The sequence below is a fragment of the Oncorhynchus keta genome, chromosome 11 (genome assembly GCF_023373465.1).
Source record: "Oncorhynchus keta strain PuntledgeMale-10-30-2019 chromosome 11, Oket_V2, whole genome shotgun sequence".
Taxonomy (NCBI): Eukaryota; Metazoa; Chordata; class Actinopteri; order Salmoniformes; family Salmonidae; genus Oncorhynchus; species Oncorhynchus keta.
Window position 1 is genome coordinate 3,737,415 of NC_068431.1, and position 27,304 is coordinate 3,764,718.

The 27,304-nt window shown below is 45.6% G+C and overlaps 2 protein-coding genes across 29 annotated transcripts in view; both read right to left on the reverse strand.

Moving 5' to 3' along the window:
• LOC118389736 (dihydrolipoyllysine-residue acetyltransferase component of pyruvate dehydrogenase complex, mitochondrial) overlaps window positions 1–11,092 on the reverse strand; it is a 30,999-nt gene extending 19,907 nt beyond the window's left edge. Inside the window, exons 1-5 of the mRNA XM_052529168.1 lie at window positions 10,622–11,092; window positions 3,913–4,014; window positions 2,563–2,687; window positions 1,898–2,039; window positions 1,421–1,547 (exon numbers count right to left, since the gene is read on the reverse strand). Coding sequence (XP_052385128.1) covers window positions 1,421–1,547; window positions 1,898–2,039; window positions 2,563–2,687; window positions 3,913–4,014; window positions 10,622–10,876 — 751 coding nt within the window. The 5' untranslated portion in view covers window positions 10,877–11,092. The remainder of the gene's footprint in view (window positions 1–1,420; window positions 1,548–1,897; window positions 2,040–2,562; window positions 2,688–3,912; window positions 4,015–10,621) is intronic.
• A 3,387-nt stretch (window positions 11,093–14,479) lies between these two features.
• alg9 (ALG9 alpha-1,2-mannosyltransferase) overlaps window positions 14,480–27,304 on the reverse strand; it is a 79,094-nt gene continuing 66,269 nt past the window's right edge. For 2 of the 28 annotated variants that reach the window (XM_052529169.1, XM_052529190.1), the window contains exons 15-19: window positions 22,701–22,932; window positions 19,645–19,740; window positions 19,357–19,428; window positions 15,063–15,132; window positions 14,480–14,905 (exon numbers count right to left, since the gene is read on the reverse strand). In XM_052529169.1, coding sequence (XP_052385129.1) covers window positions 14,799–14,905; window positions 15,063–15,132; window positions 19,357–19,428; window positions 19,645–19,740; window positions 22,701–22,932 — 577 coding nt within the window. In that variant the 3' untranslated portion in view covers window positions 14,480–14,798. Of the gene's footprint in view, window positions 14,906–15,035; window positions 15,133–19,356; window positions 19,429–19,452; window positions 19,741–22,700; window positions 22,933–27,304 lie in introns of all 28 variants that reach the window. The other 26 variants (XR_008146753.1, XR_008146751.1, XR_008146752.1 and 23 more) reach the window with 26 other exon arrangements.

Consider the following 27,304-nt stretch of genomic DNA (forward strand, 5'->3'; position numbering starts at 1 on the left):
CCCCGTGGGTGGTGTGCGTGGTGTGTATACCCCGTGCGTGGTGTGTATACCCCGTGGGTGGTGTGCGTGGTGTGTATACCCAGGTGGTGTGCGTGGTGTGTATACCCCGTGGGTGGTGTGCGTGGTGTGTATACCCCGTGGGTGGTGTGTATACCCCGTGGGTGGTGTGCGTGGTGTGTATACCCCGTAGGTGGTGTGCGTGGTGTGTATACCCCGTGGGTGGTGTGCGTGGTGTGTATACCCCGTGCGTGGTGTGTATACCCCGTGGGTGGTGTGCGTGGTGTGTATACCCCGTGGGTGGTGTGCGTGGTGTGTATACCCCGTGGGTGGTGTGCGTGGTGTGTATACCCCGTGGGTGGTGTGCGTGGTGTGTATACCCCGTGGGTGGTGTGCGTGGTGTGCATACCCCGTGGGTGGTGTGCGTGGTGTGTATACCCCGTGGGTGGTGTGCGTGGTGTGTATACCCCGTGGGTGGTGTGCGTGGTGTGTATACCCCGTGGGTGGTGTGCGTGGTGTGTATACCCCGTGGGTGGTGTGTGTGGTGTGTATACCCCGTGGGTGGTGTGCGTGGTGTGTATACCCCGTGGGTGGTGTGTGTGGTGTGTATACCCCGTGGGTGGTGTGCGTGGTGTGTATACCCCGTGGGTGGTGTGCGTGGTGTGTATACCCCGTGGGTGGTGTGCGTGGTGTGTATACCCCGTGGGTGGTGTGCGTGGTGTGTATACCCCGTGGGTGGTGTGCGTGGTGTGTATACCCCGTGGGTGGTGCGCGTGGTGTGTATACCCCGTGGGTGGTGCGCGTGGTGTGTATACCCCGTGGGTGGTGTGCGTGGTGTGTATACCCCGTGGGTGGTGTGCGTGGTGTGTATACCCCGTGGGTGGTGTGCGTGGTGTGTATACCATGTGGGTGGTGTGTGTGGTGTGTATACCCCGTGTGTGGTGTGTATACCCCGTGGGTGGTGTGTATACCCCGTGGGTGGTGTGCGTGGTGTGTATACCCCGTGGGTGGTGTGCGTGGTGTGTACCCCGTGGGTGGTGTGCGTGGTGTGTATACCCCGTGGGTGGTGTGCGTGGTGTGTATACCCGTGGGTTGTGTGCGTGGTGTGTATACCCCGTGGGTGGTGTGTGTGTGTGTATACCCCGTGGGTGGTGTGTGTGGTGTGTATACCCCGTGGGTGGTGTGCGTGGTGTGTATACCCCGTGGGTGGTGTGCGTGGTGTGTATACCCCGTGGGTGGTGTGTGTGGTGTGTATACCCCGTGGGTGGTGTGCGTGGTGTGTATACCCCGTGGGTGGTGTGTGTGGTGTGTATACCCCGTGGGTGGTGTGCGTGGTGTGTATACCCCGTGGGTGGTGTGCGTGGTGTGTATACCCCGTGGGTGGTGTGCGTGGTGTGTATACCCCGTGGGTGTGTGTACTGACCGATAGTAGCCTTGTCGGTCTCTATCTCTGCCAGTAGATCTCCTTCACTGAGTTTCTCTCCAACCTTCTTCTCCCAGCGCTGCACTGTCCCCATGGTCATAGTAGGAGACAGGGCTGGCAGACACACCTAACACACAGATGAGTAGACAGGCAGGCAGGCAGGCAGGCAGACAGACAGCCAGACAGACAGCCAGACAGGCAGACAGGCAGACAGACAGACAGGCAGACAGGCAGACAGGCAGGCAGACAGGCAGACAGACAGGCAGACAGGCAGGCAGGCAGGCAGGCAGACAGACAGCCAGACAGACAGCCAGACAGGCAGACAGGCAGACAGACAGACAGGCAGACAGGCAGACAGGCAGGCAGACAGGCAGACAGACAGGTTGGGAGGGTTTCTGGTTAAATATAATGCATCTTCACAGAGAATCTCCAGTGAAAGTGTTTAGTCCAGCAACATGTATGGTGTGTGTGTCCTACCTTCATGTGAGTGGGTAGGGAGCTTCCGGGGGAGGGAGCAGGAGGCGGGGCTGCTACAGGGGGAGGGACAGCTGCAGAAGAGGCGGAGCTAGCAGCAAGCTTCTCCAATGTCAGGTCCTTAAAGGCCGGGATCAGATCAGCACTGATGACACACGCACAGGTCAGAAGACACACGCACAGGTCAGAAGACACACGCACAGGTTAGAAGACACACGCACAGGTCAGAAGACACACTGCATCCCAGTGCTTCAGGAGTCACTACAGACCCGGGTTCGATCCCAGGCTGTGTTACAGTCGGCAGTGACCGGGAGACCCATGAAGCGACGCACAATTGGGGAGTGGGGTTTGGTCGGCCGGGATTTTCTTGTCCCATCGCGCTCTAGCGACTCCTTATCGCGGTCCGGGCGCCTGCGAGCTGACTCTGATCGCCAGCTGGACGGTGTTTCAGATTGGTGCGGCTAGCTTCCGGGGTTAAGCGAGCAGTGTGATAAGAAGCTGTGCTGCTTGGCAGGGTTGTGTTTCTGAGGACGCATGGCTCTCGACCTCCGCCTCTCCCGAGTCCGTACGGGAGTTGCAGCGATGGGACAAGACTAACTACCAATTCAATATCACAAAATTGGGGTGAAAAAGGGGTAAAAGTACAAATCAAACAATCACAGATGTACCTGTCGACAGTGATGCAGATGACTGCTCCCACGGTGACGTCTCTAGTTCCTTCAGGTACCAGGATCTTGGCCAGGTAACAGTCTTCCAACAGCTCAAACCCCACTGTGGCCTTGTCAGTCTCCACCTAACACACTCACACACACAGTTAGCCAGGTAACAGTCTTCCAACAGCTCATACCCCACCGTGGCCTTGTCAGTCTCCACCTAACACACACACACACACACACACAGTTAGCCAGGTAACAGTCCAACAGCTCAAACCCCACTGTGGCCTTGTCAGTCTCCACCTAACACACACACACACACACACACACACACACACACACACACACACACAGTTAGCCAGGTCTGTGTTCATCACGTATGAAACTGAGGAACACAAATTAAAAACAACACAGAGTTCAAAGAAGGGAAGAGAGAGAAGTGAAAGAAAGAGAGAAGATGAAGAGAGGAGAAGAAAGAAGAGGAAGAGAGAGACATGGAAGAAAGAGAGAAGATGAAGAGAGGAGAAGAAAGAAGAGGAAGAGAGAGAAGAGGAAGAGAGAGAAGAGGAAGAGAGAGACGAGGAAGAGAGAGAAGAGGAAGAGAGAAAATATAAAACAATGAAATATAAAGCATGAATAATGTAACATTTCAATTTATTTAATTTTATTATGAATTATGAAATTCCCCAAATTATTTTAAACTCTCAAACCAGGTTTGATGTTTATCTTTTCACAAGGCCACTCCCACAATAACCGGCAGCCAAGGCCACTCCCGCAATAACCGGCAGCCAAGGCCACTCCCGCAATAACCGGCAGCCAAGGCCACTCCCGCAATAACCGGCAGCCAAGGCCACTCCCGCAATAACCGGCAGCCAAGGCCACTCCCGCAATAACCGGCAGCCAAGGCCACTCCCGCAATAACCGGCAGCCAAGGCCACTCCCGCAATAACCGGCAGCCAAGGCCACTCCTGTGCATCTTTTGAAGGAGGGGGTAGATAAGGGTTGACGCAGCGTCCTTCCTCCATTCATTCGACAAATTCAAACAATCTTCTTTTTGCTTTAAGTCAAAAACTTCCAGGTCACCAAGTGAATAAGGAACTTTCTTCTGATTCAATCAACTATTAAAAAAGCAGCCTTAGTATCTAAACAGGAAATGGAAGGGTTAGGTAGTTAGAAGTGTTTAAACACCTTTATTTTAGAGGGAAAATGCATTGAAAGTGTAGTGTGAGTAACTTTAATAACTGGAACGGTTATCAGCGTTTACCCACTTATTTTGTTGCCACTACATCGCTGATCATCACCTCAGTAATTAGGTCAGGGTTAGTATCTGAACTGATCAGGTCTCTCTGTGTGTGTACTAGTCACCTCTGCTATCAGGTCTCCCTCGTTGATCTTGTCTCCCTCCTTTTTCTCCCAGCGAGCGATGGTTCCAGTCTGCATGGTGGGGGACAGAGCAGGGAGTTCCACCTGCCACACACACACACACACACACACACACACACACACACACACACACACACACACACACACACACACACACACACACACACACACACACACACACACACACACACACACACACACACACACACACACACACACACGATCAATGTGTGCAAAGCTATCAAAGGCAAAGGGTGGCTACTACATGACTCCATATGTGTTATGTAATTAGTATTATTTTTTATTTTATTGTAGCTTCCATCAATGTAATTGTCTACATCACTTATTTATACACATATGTGTTGAAGTCAGAAGTTTACATACAACTTAGCCAAATATATTTAAACTCAGTTTTTCACAATTCCCTGACATTTAATCCTAGTAAAAGTCCTCCTGACAGAGCTGGTGTATGCCTCCTTGCTCGCACATGCCTTTTCACTTCTGCTCTATAGGGTTGAGGTCAGGGCTTTGTGATGGCCACTCCAACACCTTGACTTTGTTGTACTTACTCCCAAAGTTGTGGCAAAATGGCTTATGTTTGGGGTCATTCAATGGTTCCACATCATTTTCCTCCCTCATGATGCCATCCATTTTGTGAGGTGGACCAGTCCCTCCTGCAGCAAAGCACCCCCACAACATGATGCCATCCATTTTGTGAGGTGGACCAGTCCATCCTGCAGCAAAGCACCCCCACAACATGATGTCGCCACCCTCGTGCTTCACAGTTGGGATGGTGTTCTTCAGCTTGCAAGCCTCCCCCTTTGTTCCTCCAAACATGACAATGGTCATTATGGCAAAACAGTTCTATTTTTGTACCTGTTTCCTCCAGCATCTTCACTTGGTTCTTTGCTGTTGTTCTTGGATTGATTTGCATCTCTAGGAGACAGAATGAGTCTCCTTCCTGAGCAGGATGACGGCTGTGTGGTCCTGTGGTGTTTATACTTGCATACTATTGTTTGTACAGATGAATGTGGTACCTTCAGGCGTTTGGAAATTGCTCCCAAGGATGAACCAGACTTGGGGAGGTCTACAATTCTCAATTCTCATTCTGATTTCTTTTGATTTTCCTATGATGTCAAGCAAAGAGTCACTGAGTTTGAAGGTAGGCCTTGAAATACATCCACAGGTACACCTCCAATTGACTCAAATGATGTCAATTAGCCTATCAGAAGCTCTCCAATTGACTCAAATGATGTCAATTAGCCGATCAGAAGCTTCAAAAGCCATGACATCATTTTCTGGAATTTTCCAAGCTGTTTAAAGGCACAATCAACTTAGTGTATGTAATCTTCCGACCCATGAGAATTGTGATACAGTGAATAAGTGAAATAATCTGTCTAAACAATTGTTGGAAAAATTATTTCTGTCATGCACAAAGTAGATGTCCTAACCGACTTGCCAAAACTATAGTTTATTAACGGGACATTTGTGGAGGGGTTGAAAAAAAGTTTGAATGACTCCAACCTAAGTGTATGTAAACTTCCAACTTCAACTGTACACACTCGTTGAAAAGTTTTGGGTCACTTAGAAATGTCCCTGTGTTTTAAAGAAAAGCTATTTTTTGTCCATTATCATAACATAACATTTATCAGAAATACAGTGTAGACATTGTTAACCTTTTGCGTGTAGAGGGGCAGTATTTTCATTTTTGGCTAAAAAAAACGTACCCATTTGAAACGGCCTATTTCTAAGCCCCAGAAATTAGAATATGCATATAATTAGGATAGAAAACACTCTAAAGTTTCCACAACTGTAAAAATATTGTCTGTGAGTATAACAGAACTGAAATTGCAGGTGAAAACCTGAGGAAAATCCAATCAGGAAGTGCTTCTTATTTTGAAACCTGCATGCCTATCCTCCATTTAAAGGGATATCAACCAGATTCCTTTTTCTATGGCTTCCCTAAGGTGTTAACAGTCTTTAGACATAGTTTCAGGCTTATATTTTTGAAAAATTAGCGTGAAGGATCACATTGCGTAAGTGGATAGGTTGGGGCTCTCAAGAGTGAGTTTTTGCGCAACTGAGTAAAGCCGACATCGTTCCTCCTGCTGTTATTGAAAAACCTACACACTCGGTTGATATATTATCGAATATATATTTTAAAAACAACATGAGGATTGATTATAAAAAACGTTTGACATGTTTCTGTGGACATTATGGATATTATTTGGAATATACGTCTGCGTTGTCATCAAATGGCACTGAAAACAATGGATACAGTCTACAAGAGAGCCAAGGAAATGGTTAGGTTTGTGAAGGGTCATCAAGTTTTTGCAGCAATCTACATCACCAAGCAAAATGAGAAGAACAAGAGCATCACATTGAAGCTTCCCAAAAACACCTGTAAGGGTGGTGTTGTCATCATGTTTGACATGGAGTCTTGGAGTCTCTCCAAGAAAGGGCCATATCACAGTCTGCCGATATGGACAGCCCCATCAAGAGGATCCTCATGGATGATGTATTTTGGGAGAGAGTGGTAAGCAGCCTGAAACCTATAGCAGTAGCCATTGCACGGCTTGAGGGAGACAATGCCATCCTGTCTGATGTTCAGACCCTGCTTGCAGATGTAAGAGAACAAATCCGTACTGCCCTGCCCACTTCACTGTTGCTCCAAGCAGAGGAAAATGCAGTTCTGAAATACATCAAAAAGCATGAGGACTTCTGCATGAAGCCCATACACACTGCAGCGTACATGTTGGACTCCAAGTATGCTGGAAAGAGCATCCTGTCTGGTGCAGAGATCAACAAGGCCTATGGTGTCATCACTACAGTGTCTTGCCACCTTGGCCTGGATGAGGGCACGGTTCTTGACAGTCTGGCAAAGTACACTTCCAAGCAAGGGCTTTGGGATGGAGATGCAATATGGCACTCGTGCCAACATGTCTCATCAGCCACCTGGTGGAAGGGACTTTGTGGATCTGAGGCTCATTCCCATCGCCTCCATCACCCTTCTAATCCCACCAACATCAGCCAACTCCGAGCACAACTGGTCCTTGTTTGAGAACACACACCCCAAAGCAAGCAACAGGCTGACCAATACAAGGGTTGAAAGATTGGTGGCCATCCAGGCAAATGAGTCTTTTTGAGCCTGACAACGAGCCATCCTCAACAAGGTTGAGACCAGGGTGATATGATGACAGTTGATGGTAGACCAGGGTAATATAATGACAGTAGAGGGGAGACCAGGGTAATATAATGACAGTAGATGGTAGACCAGGGTAATAGCCATCCTCAACAAGGTTGGAAAGTGACAGTGAAGATAAGGCCTCAGAGTCTGATGTTCAAGAGGTGGAAATTTAAGGAGGTCCAGGGAGACGATCAGCTCCTTTATCTTAAATCACGCTGAGGGAGAGGTTGTTGTCCTGGCACCACACTGCCAGGTCTCAGCCTATAGGGAGGAGGTCAGTCTCATCGTTGTCGGTGATCAGGCCTACCAAATCAAATCAAATTTATTTGTCACATACACATGGTTAGCAGATGTTAATGCAAGTGTAGCGAAATGCTTGTGCTTCTAGTTCCGACAATGCAGTAATAACCAACAAGTAATCGAGCTAACAATTCCAAAACTACTACCTTATAGACACAAGTGTAAGGGGATAAGAATATGTACATAAAGATATATGAGTGAGTGATAGTACAGAGCGGCATAGGCAAGATGCAGTAGATGGTATCGAGTACAGTATATACATATGAGTATGTAAACAAAGTGGCATAGTTAAAGTGGCTAGTGATACATGTATTACATAAAGCTGCAGTAGATATAGAGTACAGTATATACATATGAGATGAATAATGTAGGGTATGTAAACATTATATTAGGTAGAATTGTTTAAAGTGGCTAGTGATATATTTTACATCATTTCCCATTATTAAAGTGGCTGGTTGTGGGCGGAGCAGTTGCCGTACCAGGCGGTGATACAGCCCGACAGGATGCTCTCGATTGTGCATCTGTAGAAGTTTGTGAGTGCTTTTGGTGACAAGCCGAATTTCTTCAGCCTCCTGAGGTTGAAGAGGCGCTGCTGCGCCTTCTTCACGATGCTGTCTGTGTGGGTGGACCAATTCAGTTTGTCTGTGATGTGTACGCCGAGGAACTTAAAACTTACTACCCTCTCCACTACTGTCCCATTAATGTGGATAGGGGGGTGTTCCCTCTGCTGTTTCCTGAAGTCCACAATCATCTCCTTAGTTTTGTTGAGTGTGAGGTTATTTTCCTGACACCACACTCCGAGGGCCCTCACCTCCTCCCTGTAGGCCGTCTCGTTGTTGTTGGTAATCAAGCCTACCACTGTTGTGTCGTCCGCAAACTTGATTGAGTTGGAGGCGTGCGTGGCCACGCAGTCGCGGGTGAACAGGGAGTACAGGAGAGGGCTCAGAACGCACCCTTGTGGGGCCCCAGTGTTGAGGATCAGCGGGGTGGAAATGTTGTTGCCTACACTCACCACCTGGGGGCGGCCCGTCAGGAAGTCCAGTACCCAGTTGCACAGGGCGGGGTCGAGACCCATGATGACGAGCTTGGAGGGCACTATGGTGTTAAATGCCGAGCTGTAGTCGATGAACAGCATTCTCACATAGGTATTCCTCTTGTCCAGATGGGTTAGGGCAGTGTGCAGTGTGGTTGAGATTGCATCGTCTGTGGACCTATTTGGGCGGTAAGCAAATTGGAGTGGGTCTAGGGTGTCAGGTAGGGTGGAGGTGATATGGTCCTTGACTAGTCTCTCAAAGCACTTCATGATGACGGAAGTGAGTGCTACAGGGCGGTAGTCGTTTAGCTCAGTTACCTTAGCTTTCTTGGGAACAGGAACAATGGTGGCCCTCTTGAAGCATGTGGGAACAACATACTGGGATAGGGATTGATTGAATATGTCTGTAAACACACCAGCCAGCTGGTCTGCGCATGCTCTGAGGGCTCGGCTGGGGATGCCGTCTGGGCCTGTAGCCTTGCGAGGTTACATGGAGAGCAGTCTGGGTAGGTAACAGGTTGACTACAGTAGAGTTATACCTGGAGGAGAGCAGTCTGGGTAGGTAACAGGGTTACAGTAGAGTTATACCTGGAGGAGAGCAGTCTGGGTAGGTAACAGGTTGACTACAGTAGAGTTATACCTGGAGGAGAGCAGTCTGGGTAGGTAACAGGGTTACAGTAGAGTTATACCTGGAGGAGAGCAGTCTGGGTAGGTAACAGGTTGACTACAGTAGAGTTATACCTGGAGGAGAGCAGTCTGGGTAGGTAACAGGTTGACTACAGTAGAGTTATACCTGGAGGAGAGCAGTCTGGGTAGGTAACAGGTTGACTACAGTAGAGTTATACCTGGAGGAGAGCAGTCTGGGTAGGTAACAGGGTTACAGTAGAGTTATACCTGGAGGAGAGCAGTCTGGGTAGGTAACAGGTTGACTACAGTAGAGTTATACCTGGAGGAGAGCAGTCTGGGTAGGTAACAGGTTGACTACAGTAGAGTTATACCTGGAGGAGAGCAGTCTGGGTAGGTAACAGGTTGACTACAGTAGAGTTATACCTGGAGGAGAGCAGTCTGGGTAGGTAACAGGGTTACAGTAGAGTTATACCTGGAGGAGAGCAGTCTGGGTAGGTAACAGGTTGACTACAGTAGAGTTATACCTGGAGGAGAGCAGTCTGGGTAGGTAACAGGTTGACTACAGTAGAGTTATACCTGGAGGAGAGCAGTCTGGGTAGATAACAGGTTGACTACAGTAGAGTTATACCTGGAGGAGAGCAGTCTGGGTAGATAACAGGTTGACTACAGTAGAGTTATACCTGGAGGAGAGCAGTCTGGGTAGGTAACAGGTTGACTACAGTAGAGTTATACCTGGAGGAGAGCAGTCTGGGTAGGTAACAGGTTGACTACAGTAGAGTTATACCAGGAGGAGAGCAGTCTGGGTAGGTAACAGGGTTACAGTAGAGTTATACCTGGAGGAGAGCAGTCTGGGTAGATAACAGGTTGACTACAGTAGAGTTATACCTGGAGGAGAGCAGTCTGGGTAGGTAACAGGTTGACTACAGTAGAGTGATACCTGGGTTTTGTCATAGGCAAAGAGTTGTTGCAGGAATAGTTTATATTGAGAATATGTTGTTTGGGGCCGTAATCATTTAGGCAGGTTACATTCGCTTTATTGGGCACATGGACTATGGTGGTCTGTTTGAAAGATGTAGGTTTTACAGACTTTGTCAGGGAGAGGTTGAAAATGTCAATAAACACTTGCCAGTTGGTCCGTGCATGTTTTGAGTACATGTCCTGGTAATCTGTCTGGCCCCGCGGATTTGTGAATGTTGATCTGTTGAAAAAGGTCTTCACGCTCACCGTAGATGATGTGAGCGTGAACACAAGGTAATCCGGAACAGCTGGTGCTCTCATACATGCTTCAGTGTTGCTTGCCTCGAAGCGAGCATAAAAAGGCATTTAGCTCCTCTGGTAGGCTCGCATTACTGGGCAGCTTCCCAGCTAGCTAGTTGGTTAGTTTACGACTCTGAGTGTCACTGTCAATGGCTGCTACTCCCCTGATATCTGTTGTTGGCTAAAATAAAGAAAATACCATGAACTAGTTAGCTAGTTATAATGTCTGAAACGGACGTCTTAAGAGCCCACACAAGTACAGCAGTTAGCTAGCTAAGTCAACATACCTTCTGGTGCGGTGGTAGGCTGTAGAAGCGCTGTGTCTGGGCTCCCATGGCGGGCTGGAGCAGGGCTCTGCTGGCGAAGACCACCGTGTTGAAACGACCTCCACTGCAAACAGCCCTGGACCGGACAGAGCCGTGGTAGCGCCTCAGATGACAGGGTCCCCGAACGGGACGAGAGCTCAGGGCAAGCTCAGGTTGGGCACCGCGGGACCGAGGCAACCCTGCAGACGGCCTCAGCCGCAGGACCAGACGGAGCATTTCGCCTTTATAAGTTTAATCGCTGAAACAGCTTTTAGATTCAGTTTGAGCTACTCAGGTAACAGAATGTCTGATACCAATGGTAGCAATAAAGCGTCTTTCTGTCCCCCCGAACCGGCCCAGGTAGCTAGCAAACAGCTCACTTTCCAATGACCTCCTTAACCATAACGCTTTACGGCTGTCCTTCCGGACATGTTACAGTGGCATTGGGCAGAAGATTCTAAAAAGAAAACCGTAAAGGAGCTGGCAACGTTGAGGACTCCACTGTCGTAAAATAAAGTCGCAACACAGCTCTTCTGCTGCTATGGTACATTGGTGATCACACAACTTCATGCTCATTCTGCCACCTACTGTGCGGGATGAAAACAGGATTCCTAAATATGGAATAAAATACCAAAACCACTACCAAACTACCAAAAGATAAATAAACTAAATCAGACAACGTTAGTTTAAAAAAAAGAAAAATATCTGATCCCAACAAAGCCTCAAGGGAAACCTGGGAGGGTGGGTCTTCCGGCGCCAGTACCGCTTGCAGGTCTTTAGATGTAAAATTCTTAAGTCCCAAAAACGTTTCTGCTCCAGCCACAATAATGTCCAGTTTCTTAGATTTCTTTGAGACTTGTGCCGTAAAGTTTACAACTGTGTGCAGCTGAACACTGTCTGCTGGAAACACTCGGTTTGTTGTTTTTGATTAAAAAAACAACAACCCATCTTCGTTAGTGATGAATACTGAACTTGTTTTTGCATGGATTTCACGACACGGTTAGCTTTTAACAGCTAGGACCACTATTTAATGTTTCCGCTTAACATATTGCCCGCTGGGAACCAGACAACTTCTCCTGGCCCAAACTAAGAGGTAAGGGACCCTTTTTCTAAATCCCTTTGAGAGATGTCTGTGTCTAGTGGGTGGTGGGGGTTTCCCTTGTCGTAAGAGATCTACAAATTGAAGGTAAATTGGCTTTCCCTTCTCAAAGTACCGGGCAGTATGAGTTAAGAATAATGATACTATAACCGGTTACTGGAATAGACGCAATCTGGATTTTGGTTTGAATATGAATGAACGTTGACGAACGTGAATGGCTGTATTTTGGTTTATTGTGGTCGAGGGGTATTTTCACAGTTGGACCGGTTCCCTTTTTAGGGCAATGTGAACACACACCATTGGCTCTACAATTTTCAATTACTCCATTATTTAATCTGTAGTTATTATTCTGTTAATAATAATATTTACATGTTATTCGTATCTTCTGATAACAATTATGTCTCATCTTAAAACAAAATTCAATCTATTAGCTTTCACAATGTAAGTAGGTATAACTAGCTGTCCGATAACACATTCTGATGGAATGGCTTGTCCTGCACTTTGTAAAAACCCAGAGTTCATTTGAGTGAATGTTAGAAAGGAATCAAGATCTTTTTCCAAACATAGCAATGTGAATGCAAAAGAGGACTCGGACCACAAAATAGGTGAAGTGAACTGGCAAAATAGTTAAGTCCTCATTCAAAGGCAAGGGCAGTGTAAATACAACGAGAACAGATTCATTTTTCTTGTTTGGTTCTTCGTTCACTTTAAAGAGGACTGAGATCAGTTCTTAATATGTGAAAACAGCCTAAGGCAACCTTTGTCTCTGGTTATTGAGCTCCAAGACAGCATTGATTGTCTTTGGTTATTGTGGTCCACTTAATTACACAACTGATAATATATTTATAAGTATATAGAGAAATATATATATATCTGTGGAGAATGTTAGAACAATGTCTTCTGACCGATATACATTCTGTCATTATTGTAAGCAAAGGGGACAATGGGAAACAAGTGCCTTAATGAAGCAGGGATCCCGAGTCAGAGGGAGTTAAACAAGCAATTGTGTTCAGCGCCTGCATTGGGTTAGAATTACCCTTTAAAATGTTTATGCATGAACAGGAATGGCACTGTGGCGCGGTAGTTACACAGAACCGTGGAGGAAAAGACAAGTCAGGCACTGGAGGAAATCGACTTAGTGGCAAGAGAAATGCCACCATGACTATTAGTACAAACAACTGAAATGGTTCTGCATAACATCCCCTCCATTACTATGGGTCAAAAAGTAGATTTGTATGTTCCACATGCAGTAGCGACTATAGTTAATAGTACAAAACGTTACCAACGACTGCTGAGAGACAAGGCAAGAAGGGCCTTCTATGCCATCAAAAAAATAAATAAATACTTGAATCAGTTTTTCCCCTTCATGGTTGTGAGGTCTGGGTTCCGTTCACCAATCAAGATTTCACAAAATGGAACAAAGACCAAATTGAGACTCTGCATGCAGAATTCTGCAAAAATATTCTCTGTGTCCAACGTAAAACACCAAATAATGCAGAGCAGAATTAGGCCGATACCCACTAATGATCAAAAAGAGCTGTTAAATTCTACAACCACCTAAAAAGCAGCAATTCCCAAACCTTCCATAACAAAGCCATCACCTACAGAGAGATGAACCTGGAGAAGAGTCCCCTAAGCAAGCTGGTCCGGTCGCTCTGTTCACAAACAGAAACACCCCCCTATCCACATCGATGGAACAGTAGTGGAGAGGGTAGTAAGTTAAGTTCCTCGGCGTACACATCACAGACAAACTGAATAGGTCCACCCACACAGACAGCATCGTGAAGAAGGTGCAGCAGCGCCTCTTCAACCTCAGGAGGCTGAAGAAATTTGGCTTGTCACCAAAAGCACTCACAAACTTCTACAGATGCACAATCGAGAGCATCCTGTCGGGCTGTATCACCGCCTGGTACGGCAACTGCTCCGCCCACAACCGTAAGGCTCTCCAGAGGGTAGTGAGGTCTGCACAACGCATCACCGGGGGCAAACTACCTGCCCTCCAGGACACCTACACCACCCGATGTCACAGGAAGGCCATAAAGATCATCAAGGACAACAACCACCCGAGCCACTGCCTGTTCACCCCGCTATCATCCAGAAGGCGAGGTCAGTACAGGTGCATCAAAGCTGGGACCGAGAGACTGAAAAACAGCTTCTATCTCAAGGCCATCAGACTGTTAAACAGCCACCACTAACATTGAGTGGCTGCTGCCAACACACTGTCATTGACACTGACCCAACTCCAGGCACTTTAATAATGGGAATTGATGTAAATATATCACTAGCCACTTTAAACAATGCTACCTAATATAATGTTTACATACCCTACATTATTCATCTCATATGTATATGTATATACTGTACTCTCTATCATCGACTGCATCTTTATGTAATACATGTATCACTAGCCACTTTAACTATGCCACTTTGTTTACATACTCATATGTATATACTGTACTCGATACCATCTACTGTATCTTGCCTATGCCTCTCTGTACCATCACTCATTCGTATGTCTTTATGTTCACATTCTTTATCCCTTTACACTTGTGTGTATAAGGTCGTTTTGGAATTGTTAGCTAGATTACTTGTTGGTTATTACTGCATTGTCGCAACTAGAAGCACAAGCATTTCGCTACACTCGCATTAACATCTGCTAACCATGTGTATGTGACAAATCAAATTTGATTTGCTTCCTACAGAGCCCCAACACAGCAACATAATTAGACCCAACACAATCATGAGGAAAACAAAAAGAGATTTACTTGACACTGAAAGAATTCACAAAAAAACAAAGAAAACTACAATGCTATTTGAGAGGGGAGAGGTGGAGAGAGAGAGAGACAGGGGAGGTGGAGAGAGAGACAGGTGGAGGTGGAGAGAGATAGACAGGTGGAGGTGGAGAGAGAGAGTGGGAGTGAGTGAGGAGACGAGGGGAGATGGGGTAAGAGAGGGAACAGGGGGAGTTGATCCAAAAGAACGTTTGGCTCCAAAGGCTGCAAATACAGTAAACACACACACACACACTGTAGTCCACATTCACTGATGCATCCTGCAGCGTCACAGTCCCAGACGGGGTGGGGTGTGGTGTGTGTGTGACTGGTGTAGTCCCTCTTGGGAGAGGTCTAACTCCAGCTGCTGGCCCGGGAAACTCTTGGACTCCTTCACTGGAACACACACATGCATTATCAGTAATATTACAAAATACTATTAGCATCAGTAATATTATGACAAAATACTATTAGCATCAGTAATATTCAGTAGTACCAAGTAATATTCAGTAAAATTCTGTAATACTCAGTAATATGCAGTAGTATTATTCACAGCTGTTGATGGGTCTCTTCTCTTCACGGTTAAAGGAGGAGGAGTAGGTAGAGTCAAAGTAGTGAGAGAACTGTGAAAGAGAGGAATGGACAGATATCAGGGAGGTGGAAGAAATAAACACTATGGCCATAAGTATGTGGACACCCCTTCAGTGACCGCCTGCAGGGAGAATCTTTGTAGCGAGGCAGGGGAAAAAGAGGGAGGAGCATCGGCCTAGTCACATTAGAAGGGGTGGGAGATGAGGAAATGTTGGACAGGCAAGGAGCAATGACTGAGTCAAATAGGAATCCTGACTTAATGAAGTGGTGATTAAAGAGCTCAGCCATGTGCTCCTTGTCAGTAACAACCACATCATCAACATTAAGGGACACGGGCAGCTGTGAGGAGGAGGGTTTATTCTCCAGGTCTTTAACCATTTTCCAGAACTTCTTGGGGTGAGACCCACAGAGAGAGAACTGCTCCGTAAAGTAACTACCTTTGACCTTCCGGATAGCCTGAGTGCACTTATTTCTCATTTGCCTGAACGAGAGCCAGTCAGCCTGAGTGGACTTATTTCTCATTTGCCTGAACGAGAGCCAGTCAGCCTGAGTATGCGTGGCTGAGCCTTTTGCCAAATGTGATTCTTGAGGTGGAGTAACTCTGCCAGATCACGGTCGAACCAGGGGCTGAACCTGTTTTTAATTCTAATTTTCTTCATGGGGGCGTGTTTGTTAACAATACCACTGAAAATATCAAAAAAGAAGGTCCAGGCGTCTTCGACAGAGGGGATCAAGCTGATTCTATACCAATTTACAGAGGCCAGTTCATGAAGGAAGTTTTTTACGAAACGTCTATGACAAATTAGGACAGGTTGTTTCACTGATCAGCCATTATGAACACAGGCTGTAAAACAGTAATCACTAAGGTCATTACAGAAAACACCAGCCTGATACCTAATCAGGGTTATTGAGGATAACATTGAGGAGAGTAGCCTTTTCTGGGTGAGAGCTTAGGGCAGGTAGGGTACAGGCTGGGGCTGATGGAGGACAATAACACCCAGCAACAGTCAACAAATAACTATTTGAAAGTTTAATGCTTAAAACCAGTAAATCTAATTGTTTGGGGACAGACTTGGTGGAGACAACCGAGCACTGAAGGTGATCCTTGGTAAAGATTGGCACTCCCCCACCTTTGGAAGATCTGTCTTGCTGAAAAAGGTTATAACCAGAAAGGTTAACATCAGTATTTAGAACACTCTTTCTTAATCACGTCTCAGTAATGACCAACACATCTGGATTGGAGCTGTGAACCCACACTTTCAATTGATCCAGTTTAGGTAATAAGGTTCTAATGTTAACGTGCAGAAAACCCAGGCTTTTACGAGAACAGAAATCAGTGAGGCAAATAGAGCACAAGTCAGAATTGGGACTAGCAACAGATGGGCCAGGGTGTACATACACATTTCCACATATCATCAGCAGTAAAACAATCAAAGTACGGCAGAGGACAGGGAGAACTCTGCAGTGTTGATTTATGACATCTGAATGTGCATGAGAAGGCAACAAGATCATATTGTACAGCAATTTCATCAGGTAACATGAATACGAGAGGTGGTTAGAATAGGATTGGAGGCCAAAGTCTGTGTAACCAATAGAGAGTCAGAGTCTAGAGTGTGGGAACAAACAGTCTGTCCCATGGTTAGGTAAACAAGAATGTTCATCGTCAACAAAGCATTCAGGAGCCCTGAGGCAAATGGTATAAAAAACAGAATTTAAAAAATAACAACTTGGGGCTGGCCAGAGTTCAGAGTCACTCGCCCCAACAGTGTCTGTGTGCTGGAGGCGAGCGAAAGCGGAGTGTGGTGGGGGTACCTGTACCAGACAGGGGGAGACAGGCCAGGGAGAGGGGTGAGTGTGGTGGAGGTACCTGTACCAGACAGGGGGAGACAGGCCAGGGAGAGGGGTGAGTGTGGTGGGGGTAGCTGTACCAGACATGGGGAGACAGGCCAGGGAGAGGGGTGAGTATGGTGGGGGTAGCTGTACCAGACAGGGGGAGACAGGGGAGACAGGCCAGGGAGACAGGCCAGGGGGGGTCAGTGTGGTGGAGGTACCTGTATCAGACAGGGGAGACAGGAGAGGGCAGACAAGGTACATATCGCCAGATGGAATCCAAGCAGCAGTGTAGTAGGCAACGGGAGTAGGCGTCACACCCACTAGGGAGAATTACTTCTGGAGGCAGATCTCTTGTAGAAAATGCCAGTGGACGGTCTCTGAACAGTGGGAGAGGGCTTCAAGGCCTCTGGATTTGGGTGGGTAGCCTGTGAGACTCCTGACATTTGTTGTGCTCAAAGGCTTCGACAGCGCTCACTTCACACCTCAGTACTAATTGAAGTTGTATCTGTTCTGTCTCAGTTCCATGTTGGATGGTGTCCTCAGGTCTCTGCTGTTTACAGGCCACAGCACCCTCTGTACAGCTTGGACAAAAGGAATCCTTGGTAGTAGTAATCCTTCCAGGTAATATTGTCTAAAATTAGTTTGTAGGTTTGGAGTTTTGATCTGGAGTGAAGGTTATGCTGTATATGTCCCTGCCAAAAAAATCCAAGCTTATCTAACTCCAAATCTATCCTTTCGTAAAAAAAAATATGCAGCTGTGTCTCTCTCTCTCCCCCTTCCTCTGTCTGTAGTGAAAATACATTTCACAATTAAACTTTTAACAAGGCACACCTGTTAATTCAAATGCATTCCAGGTGACTACCACATGAAGTTGGTTCAGAGAATGCAAAGCTGTCGAGGTAAAGGGTGGCTACTTTGAAGAATCTCAAACATAAAATACATTTTGATTTGTTTTTGGTCACTACATGATAACACTACGTGTTATTTCATAGGTGGAGGTCTTCAGTATTATTCGACAATAATAGAAAATAGTACAAATAAATAAAAACCCTTGAATGAGTAGGTGTATCCAAACTGGTTCTGTATAAAATTGAGCACACAGACATGCAATCTCCATAGACAAACATTCACCCCACATTCTGACATTTTGCATTTTTGTCCCCCCCCTGTTTTAACATTGCAATGTGATACAAAAAAGGATCTGCTTTCGGACCATGCGGACACCTCCGAGTGGACGGGTGGGCTGTTTGGAGAAGTCCGTTGACTGGATTTAGGACCAAGGACACCACAGAGCAGGCTGACAGGCTGTGTGAAGGCAAAGCTTCTGGAAGGCTGGCTGGACCAGCACGGGAGAGTTGAGCAAAGTTCAGTGTGTGTGTTGCACTCTTTCACCGAGTTGTAAAAGCAAGCAGAGCAGAAACTAGCTACTCTTTAGTTGACTGATGTAGCTGGCAAGGTAACTGCTGTTTAACATAAGCGTCATTTAACATTAGGCCGTCATTGAAAATAAGAATAGGTTCTTAACTGACTTGCCTAGTTAAATAAAGGTAAAATAAAATTTAAAAAAGAACATAAAAAAACAAAAGTAGTGTTTTTATTCACAGTGCTGAGCTAGTATTCTAACTGTCATGTAATGTTAGCCAATGTTTCATACCCTCTCGAATGAGGTGAATGAATAAGCTACGCTAGCTAGTAGCTACCACAGCCAGGTCAGCTCTAGCCTCTAGATATCGGTCAGATAGCATTAATAGCCACGTCATATCACTAACAGCTGTTGTTTGTATGGACATTTTTTGTAGCCTTTGTTTTGACCCGTAATTGAACTTGACTAGCTTTCACCAGTTGATGTACCATTGGAGAGAGAGAGAGAGCTGGCCAAAAGTGTAACAGTAGCTATTCTTTTTCTTTTGCCTCAATCACACTAGACCTGAATTAAATGTTGAAAACATCAACCAAAAGATTGAAGATTGATATTCTGACATTTCTTCAGTGCAATGAGTTTTATTAGTCAGTATGGCAATGTAACATTATTGATCTGTCAGTTTCCCTAGCTAGTTCCCTACTTTTCACACTGACAGTAAAACAGCTCTGACATAACAGGCCCATTTCTTCATCCCGTCCACATTTACATACTGCACTCCTCCTTTCTGTCCGACTCCCATCCGCTACCGGTCCCAAACCCAACAACTGGTCCCAAACCCAACAACTGGTCCCAAACCCAACAACTGGTTCCAAACCCAACAACTGGTCCCAAACCCAACAACTGGTCCCAAACCCAACAACTGGTTCCAAACCCAACAACTGGTTCCAAACCCAACAACTGGTTCCAAACCCAACAACTGGTTCCAAACCCAACCGCAGTCCAGCATTGTTATTGTAGGCTATGTGACGCAGCTCACCTGCCAGCCATGGTCCCAACTCACCTGCCAGCCATGGTCCCAGCTCATCTGCCAGCCATGGTCCCAGCTCACCTGCCAGCCATGGTCCCAGCTCACCTGCCAGCCATGGTCCCAGCTCACCTGCCAGCCATGGTCCCAGCTCACCTGCCAGCCATGGTCCCAGCTCACCTGCCAGCCATGGTCCCAGCTCACCTGCCAGCCATGGTCCCAGCTCACCTGCCAGCCATGGTCCCAGCTCACCTGCCAGCCATGGTCCCAGCTCACCTGCCAGCCATGGTCCCAGCTCACCTGCCAACCATGGTCCCAGCTCACCTGCCAACCATGGTCCCAGCTCACCTGCCAGCCATGGTCCCAGCTCACCTGCCAGCCATGGTCCCAGCTCACCTGCCAGACATGGTCCCAGCTCACCTGCCAGCCAGGGTCCCAGCAATTTTATGCCTTATTGTCAATATCAAATGTGCAAAAATAACTTCAGAAATAGTTTCAATTACCAGAGATTCTCACATGGTCCTTACATTGTAATAGAGGTGTCAGGTAGCCTAGTGGTTAGAGCGTTGGGTCAGTAACCAGCAGGTAGCCTAGTGGTTAGAGCATTGGACCAGTAACCAGCAGGTAGCCTAATGGTTAGAGCGCTGGGCCAGTAACCAGCAGGTAGCCTAGTGGTTAGAGCATTGGGCCAGTAACCAGCAGGTAGCCTAATGGTTAGAGCATTGGCAGGTAACCTAGTGGTTAGAGCGTTGGACCAGTAATCAGCAGGTAGCCTAGTGGTTAGAGCGTTGGACTAGTAACCAGCAGGTAGCCTAGTGGTTAGAGCATTGGACCAGTAACCAGCAGGTAGCCTAATGGTTAGAGTGTTGGGTCAGTAACCAGCAGGTAGCCTAGTGGTTAGAGCATTGGGCCAGTAACCAGGTAGCCTAGTGGTTAGTCATTGGAGTGGTAGCCTAGTGGTTAGAGCATTGGACCAGTAATCAGCAGGTAGTCTAGGTAGACTGGTTAGAGCATTGGGTCAGCGTTGTGGTTACCAGTAACCAGCAGGTAGACTAGTGGTTAGAGCATTGGGCCAGTAACCAGCAGGTAGACTAGTGGTTATCCAGTAACCAGCAGGTAATCTAGCAGAGCATTGGGCCAGTAATCAGCAGGTAGTCTAGTGGTTAGAGCATTGGGCCAGTAATCAGCAGGTAGACTAGTGGTTAGAGCATTGGGCTAGTAATCAACAGGTAGTCTAGTGGTTAGAGCATTGGGCCAGTAATCAGCAAGTAGACTAGTGGTTAGAGCATTGGGCCAGTAACCAGCAGGTAGCCTAGTGGTTAGAGCATTGGGCCAGTAACCAGCAGGTAACCTAGTGGTTAGAGCGTTGGACCAGTAACCAGCAGGTAGTCTAGTGGTTAGAGCATTGGGCAAGTAACTGAAAGGTTGCTGGATCGAATCCCTGAGCTGACAAGGTAAAACTCTGTTCTGTCTCCGAACAAGGCAGTTAACTCACTGTTCCCCTCTCATTGTAAATAACAATTTGTTCGTAACTGACTTGCCGAGTTAAATAAAGGTTCAATGAATAATAGTTGTATTACAGGGCTATATCAGACAATATATTAGATGTAGTTTGAAGAGAGTAGAGTTGGAGAGCCTTTCTCTTCAGCTTTTTTATAGCCTACCTTTTGAGAATGGAAGATTACAGACAGGCCTAAATATTGATCACCCATATTTCTGGGCTATGTAGTAAACTATAGCCTAATCATAGTCCTATTTAGAAGTCTAGTGGTCCTTCTGTAGCTCAGTTGGTAGAGCATGGCGCTTGTAACGCCAGGGTAGTGGGTTCGATCCCCGGGACCACCCATACGTAGAATGTATGCACATGACTGTAAGTCGCTTTGGATAAAAGCGTCTGCTAAATGGCATATATTATTATTATTATTATTAAGTCCATTTCCTTGGAAAGTTAACTGCCCCGTGCTTCTCCGCCCATGCATAGGCTATAACCTCCTCTAATTGAAAACACACCTGATTTCTCAGGTGTGGCTACTAAACTGGAAGCAGCAACAATGAGGACATTTGAATTTTAGATTTGTTTTCAAACCTTTTCCCCTGGTAGTTAAAAAATGAAAGGCGTGAAATGGGAAGGAAAATGTGTTGGGAGAAAATGTAGTTATTGACTGGACAGGTGGGGGTTGCGCGTGCAGGCGGCTCGGACTGACTGGTCGGTCTGGCTGAAATTTGATATAAAGGATGTCTTAGTAAAGACAATCAAAATACTTTATATTTTTTTAAAGAGTTGATTACTTTTTGTTCTAAATCGAGACGGCATATTGTATTGTGTAAAAATGCGGGAAATTAGCTTTAGACGCCCAAAATAATTTCTCCCCCAGACCCTCGCCAGGTTATGTTCCCCCCACTAACCTGATTAGTCTAACTTGTAAAGGTAGGAGTCTGATGTGAAGGAAGGGGTCTAACCTGTGAAGGAAGGGGTCTAACCTGTGAAAGAAGGGGTCTAACCTGTGAAGGAAGGGGTCTAACCTGTGAAGGAAGGGGTCTAACCTGTGAAGGAAGGGGTCTAACCTGTGAAGGAAGGGGTCTAACCTGTGAAGGAAGGGGTCTAACCTGTGAAGGAAGGGGTCTAACCTGTGAAGGAAGGGGGGTCTAAGGGGAAGGGGTCTAACCTGTGAAGGAAGGGGTCTAACCTGTGAAGGAAGGGGTCTAACCTGTGAAGGAAGGGGTCTAACCTGTGAAGGAAGGGGTCTAACCTGTGAAGGTAGGGGTCTAACCTGTGAAGGAAGTGGTCTAACCTGTGAAGGAAGGGGTCTAACCTGTGAAGGAAGGGGTCTAACCTGTGAAGGAAGGGGTCTAACCAGTGAAGGAAGGGGTCTAACCTGTGAAGGTAGGGGTCTAACCTGTGAAGGAAGGGGTCTAACCTGTGAAGGAAGGAGTCTAACCTGTGAAGGAAGGGGTCTAACCTGTGAAGGAAGGGGTCTAACCTGTGAAGGAAGGGGTCTAACCTGTGAAGGAAGGGGTCTAACCTGTGAAGGAAGGGGTCTAACCTGTGAAGGAAGGGGTCTAACCTGTGAAGGAAGGGGTCTAACCTGTGAAGGAAGGGGTCTAACCTGTGAAGGAAGGGGTCTAACCTGTGAAGGAAGGGGTCTAACCTGTGAAGGAAGGGGTCTAACCTGTGAAGGAAGGGGTCTAACCTGTGAAGGAAGGGGTCTAACCTGTGAAGGAAGGGGTCTAACCTGTGAAAGAAGGGGTCTAACCTGTGAAGGAAGGGGTCTAACCTGTGAAGGAAGGGGTCTAACCTGTGAAAGAAGGGGTCTAACCTGTGAAGGAAGGGGTCTAACCTGTGAAGGAAGGGGTCTAACCTGTGAAGGAAGGGGTCTAACCTGTGAAGGAAGGGGTCTGGCTTTCCGGTATTGAGTGATGTCTTTTTGTTGTTCGACCCAGTTACCGATCAGAGTCCTGGTACCATATCCGTCCTCGCTGGTTCCGCAGCGCCAGCCGTACTGATGAAACTTGTCCTCCGGCCGAGCGTCGCTCCATACCTCACTCTGCCCAGACGCACGCAGCATGTAGTGGAACGGAGGAGAGGAGAAGGTCCATGGGAACGGCATCCTGCTGCGAGGGAGACAAGGGTAGTAAAATGAGTGAGTGAATACAATATTTTTTTGCCTAAAAATACGCAAATCAGTTATATAACATATTGCCCATTATGGTTGTGAGGTCTGGTTGTGAGGTTCACTCACCAACCAAGAATTCACAAAATGGGACAAATACCAAATTGAGACTGCATGCAGAATTCTGCAAAACCATCCCCCGTTTACAACGTAAAACACCAAATATTGCATTCAGAGCAGAATTCCCACTAATTATAAAAATCCAGAACAGAGACATTAAATTCTACAATTACATAAAAGGATGCGATTCTCAAACCTTTCCTAACAAAGCCATCACCTACAGAGAGAGGTGCACCTGGAGAAGAGTCCCCTCAGCCAGCTGGTTCTGAGGCTCTGTACACAAACAGACTCCACAGAGCCCCAGGACAGCAACATAATTAGACCCAACCAAATTATGAGAAAACGTAAGCGTTTCAACCTGGCTATATGGTCTCACTCTCAGTAGCTGATGTGAGTAAGACTTCTAACCCACTGAGAGACCAGCAAAAATGGACTTTTCATTTATCTGCATGTTCAGGCCTTATGGTAAAACACTTCATTGTGAGGCTAAATATGTTATTTTCAGGACACCAGGGCTACAAGTAGAACACAACATTTTACATAAATAGTTGCATTCATGAGTTTTATTGACAAATATCAATATATACTGTATAGGCAGCAGCATTTTCACTTTTGGATAAATAGCGTGCCCAATTTCAACTTCCTGCTCAACTCATGCCAAGAATAAGATATGCATATTATTAGTAGATTTGGATGGAAAACACTGACGTTTCTAAAACAGTTTGAATCATGTCTGTAAGTATAACATAACTTGTGTAGCAGGCAAATGTAATTTTACCTTTATTTAACCAGGCGGGGGTTTGAACTCGCAACCTTCCGGTTACCAGTCCAATGCTCTAACCACTAGGCTACGCTGAAAAACCCAGAGGACAAACCGTTCAGAATGTCTTTTTAGGACTCTGTTCAGTGAGGTCTTATTGGCAAACAATATTTCTTATTGGCAAACAATATTGGCAAACAATATTTGTTTTCAGTTACTACCACTTCCACTGGAGGTCACCAGTGTTTGGAATTTGGTTGAGGTTATTCATTTGTGCAATGAAGAAGTGGGGCCAACTAGGAACTGCGTAACACTGTTGAGAGTTGCGCAAGACTTGAAAAGTAGCTTGCTTGGTTGTTTTCCTGTATTGAACACGGACCCGTCTTCAATTTGATCGATTAACGTTTAAAAATACCTAAAGTTGTATTACAAAAGTAGTTTGAAATATTTTGTAGTGATGTTGCGCATTTTGGAAGCTGTTTTTTTCTGGACCAAAGTGCTAAAAAAATGGACATTTTGGATATATATTGTAACACTTTGGATTTGAGGTTATTATTTATAGGGGTGCCAGGTAGGTTGTGCCTACCAGAGAAAACATTGGTTTCTCCTTTTGGTTTGGGGGGGGGATGAGTCCCATCTGGTCCGTCAAGTCTACACCAATACAAAGGACTTATGTAAAAGTCGAATTACCCATTTTTTTTGTGGGAAGCTTGTGGAAGGCTACCAAAAATGTTTGACCCAAGTTAAACAATTTAAAGGCAATGGTACCAAATTCAAAGGTATTAATTTACATAAAGCCATTGGTGAGGCAGCTGAGAAATAGTGTATTTTTTTCTGCAATGCCTGAGATCAGTCTCAAACCTGCCACACCTAGTATCCCATGCAGTTCAAACCACAATTGAAAAATAAAACAAATGTGGCTTGTTAAGTGTTCTGCCTTTACAATAATAAATATAATAACTAATAAAATGCTATTTAGTACTGCAATGAAACATTATATGATTACTAAAATAGTTTCTAATAGTGTTCTAGTCCACCCTACCCTAGAAATAGGGTTAGGGTTTAGGGTAAAATAGGTTATAGGTAGGGTTAGAGTTTCTGTATAGCCCTTTGTGACATCTGCTGGTGTAAAAAGGGCTTTATAAATACATTTGATTGTTAGGTTTAGGGTTTTTAAGGCCTTCTCTGGTTACTTCATACCTCTTTTGCGACTAGGCTCATAATCTGAAGTTGAAACTGCGTCAGATCTACAAATCAATGAGCTTAGACCTATCCATTTAGTTTACAACGCAATGAACCTGCACAGTATTCGCTCAATTCGCCGCCTACCAACAACGATTTCGACGCATATCAAATTATCCATCGGCCATTTAGAAACAACAAATCGTCAGTGTATTTCTTAATTAAAAAATGTCATCTGGCTGTTTAAATCGGCCACATCTTGAAAAAGAGGACAGGGACATGCGTTTTCTTTAGGTTTAGAATTTTTTTCTGAAATAAAATATGGTTAACTATGACCAAAAAATGTTTACCGTTTGAACACTTTGCGCCAGCCATCGATAGATCTGTTGGTCAACACAACGTGAACCAGGTACCCAGGTGAACAATGAGCTGTAACCCTGTTAATGACACGTTAGATGAAGTAATCCTACGAGTTGAAGGTGTCCGGCCACCGCGAAGCAGACATTGTGACGCAGAATAAAGACCTGGGAAAAGAGCTTTCTGAAGGCAGTTGTTTCCACGGAGTTCAACACAACTAATAGGGAGCTGGCAGTTTGAATAATGCCATAAAACAAGTCCTGTTTTTCCGCAGCTACTTCAAAACTACACCAAGCAGCTGGGACATATTGTAATTTTATGAAACTGGGCTCCACGGCAGATGCAATGAACTAGTTATCAGAAAAAAGCGTTGTTGTAAAGTGTCCAGCCTAATCATATCTAAATATCCTACTAACAGATAGCCTTGCTGTAATTCACATCTCAATGGCAAGGAGAACAAGAGTGCACGATCACACACACGCAGGCCCCGGTAGAAACTGGACCATATTTTCCAAACAGTAAACATAATTTCCACCCAGGAATGTGTAAATGTCCCTTTTGACCGGGATAAACGGTACAACGTGATGTATTTAGTTGGTAATGGCCTGAAGTAAATATCTACATTTCTACCTACAATACTTCTTACCTGCTGACAGTGTGAACTGGACAGAACTCCTGCACGCTCCTTTATTGTCAAGCGTTTCCTTGGCGATGTGACACAACCAGCCGTCCACATAAACCCTATGGGTGCCTTCGTACATTTACAGTTTCAAAATTTAAACATTATTTTATTTTTTATTTCATTAACAACAAATCAAGATTACAATATATACAGTTAAATATATATATTTTATTAAAAAAAACATATATATACATACATACACATTCCTAAGACCTTTCTCACTTGGAATAAGTATTATAACGAGCCTGGGTTTATAGGCGCGGATATCGACTCCGCCGTTTGAACATACCTTTTGGGGCACATTGGATAGCGCGCTGGACACCGGTCTACCTGCTCCCTGCCCTTTTCATTACATTGGTCTCAGAAGTGATCGGACCTCGCATCCACGAACATGCATGTCCTCTGCTGGTGAGCGCGTTCCTACAAGACGTTGAGTCACAAACTAGCGCAAGGACGCCCTCTGAAAGGAGAGAGTTGTGTAACGATCCTGGGTTTAAAAGCACATATATCGTCGACTCTGCCGCTTAAGCACACTTTATATCCTTGTCGCAGTCGATAACGCGCTTCAGAATAGAAGGTTGAGAGTTCGAGATCTGCTTCCTGCCTGTTTCATTACAGTAATAATAATAAGTATTAATACACGAATAGAAAAATAAGAGTTAATTCACTCTGGCTATCAACTCCGATTTCAGAGCACTCTCGACTGAGTGTGCCAGAGACATAATAACAGGAATTTAACACTCAACACATGTTGAATATGATGTCAGTAAATGATGGCAAAAAAGCGTCATTAAATTGTTGACAGCAGCACAGTTACAGTCACCAACGCCATAGATAACATGAAAACATCCTAACCAGCTCTGCTAGGCCAATAAAATGTTCAGAGTGAGATGCTCTTTCATTTGTGTCTGGAAGTAGCTAGCAAGCCAGCCAACTTTAGCCCTTTTTTCTCTTTTTTCTTCTTCTTTTTAAATCAACAACAAATCAATACAACAAGTACATGGGGAACACAAGTGGATATACAGTTGAAGTCGGAAGTTTACATACACCTTAGCCAAATACATTTAAACTCAGTTTTTCACCATTTCTGTCTTTTAATCCCAGGAGAAAAAAAATCCCTGTTTTAGGTCAGTTAGGATCACCACTTTATTTTAAGAATGTGAAATGTCAGAATAATAGTAGAGAGAATGATTGATTTATTTCAGCTTTTATTTCTTTCATCAAATTCCCAGTGGGTCAGAAGTTTACATACACTCATTTAGTATTTGGTAG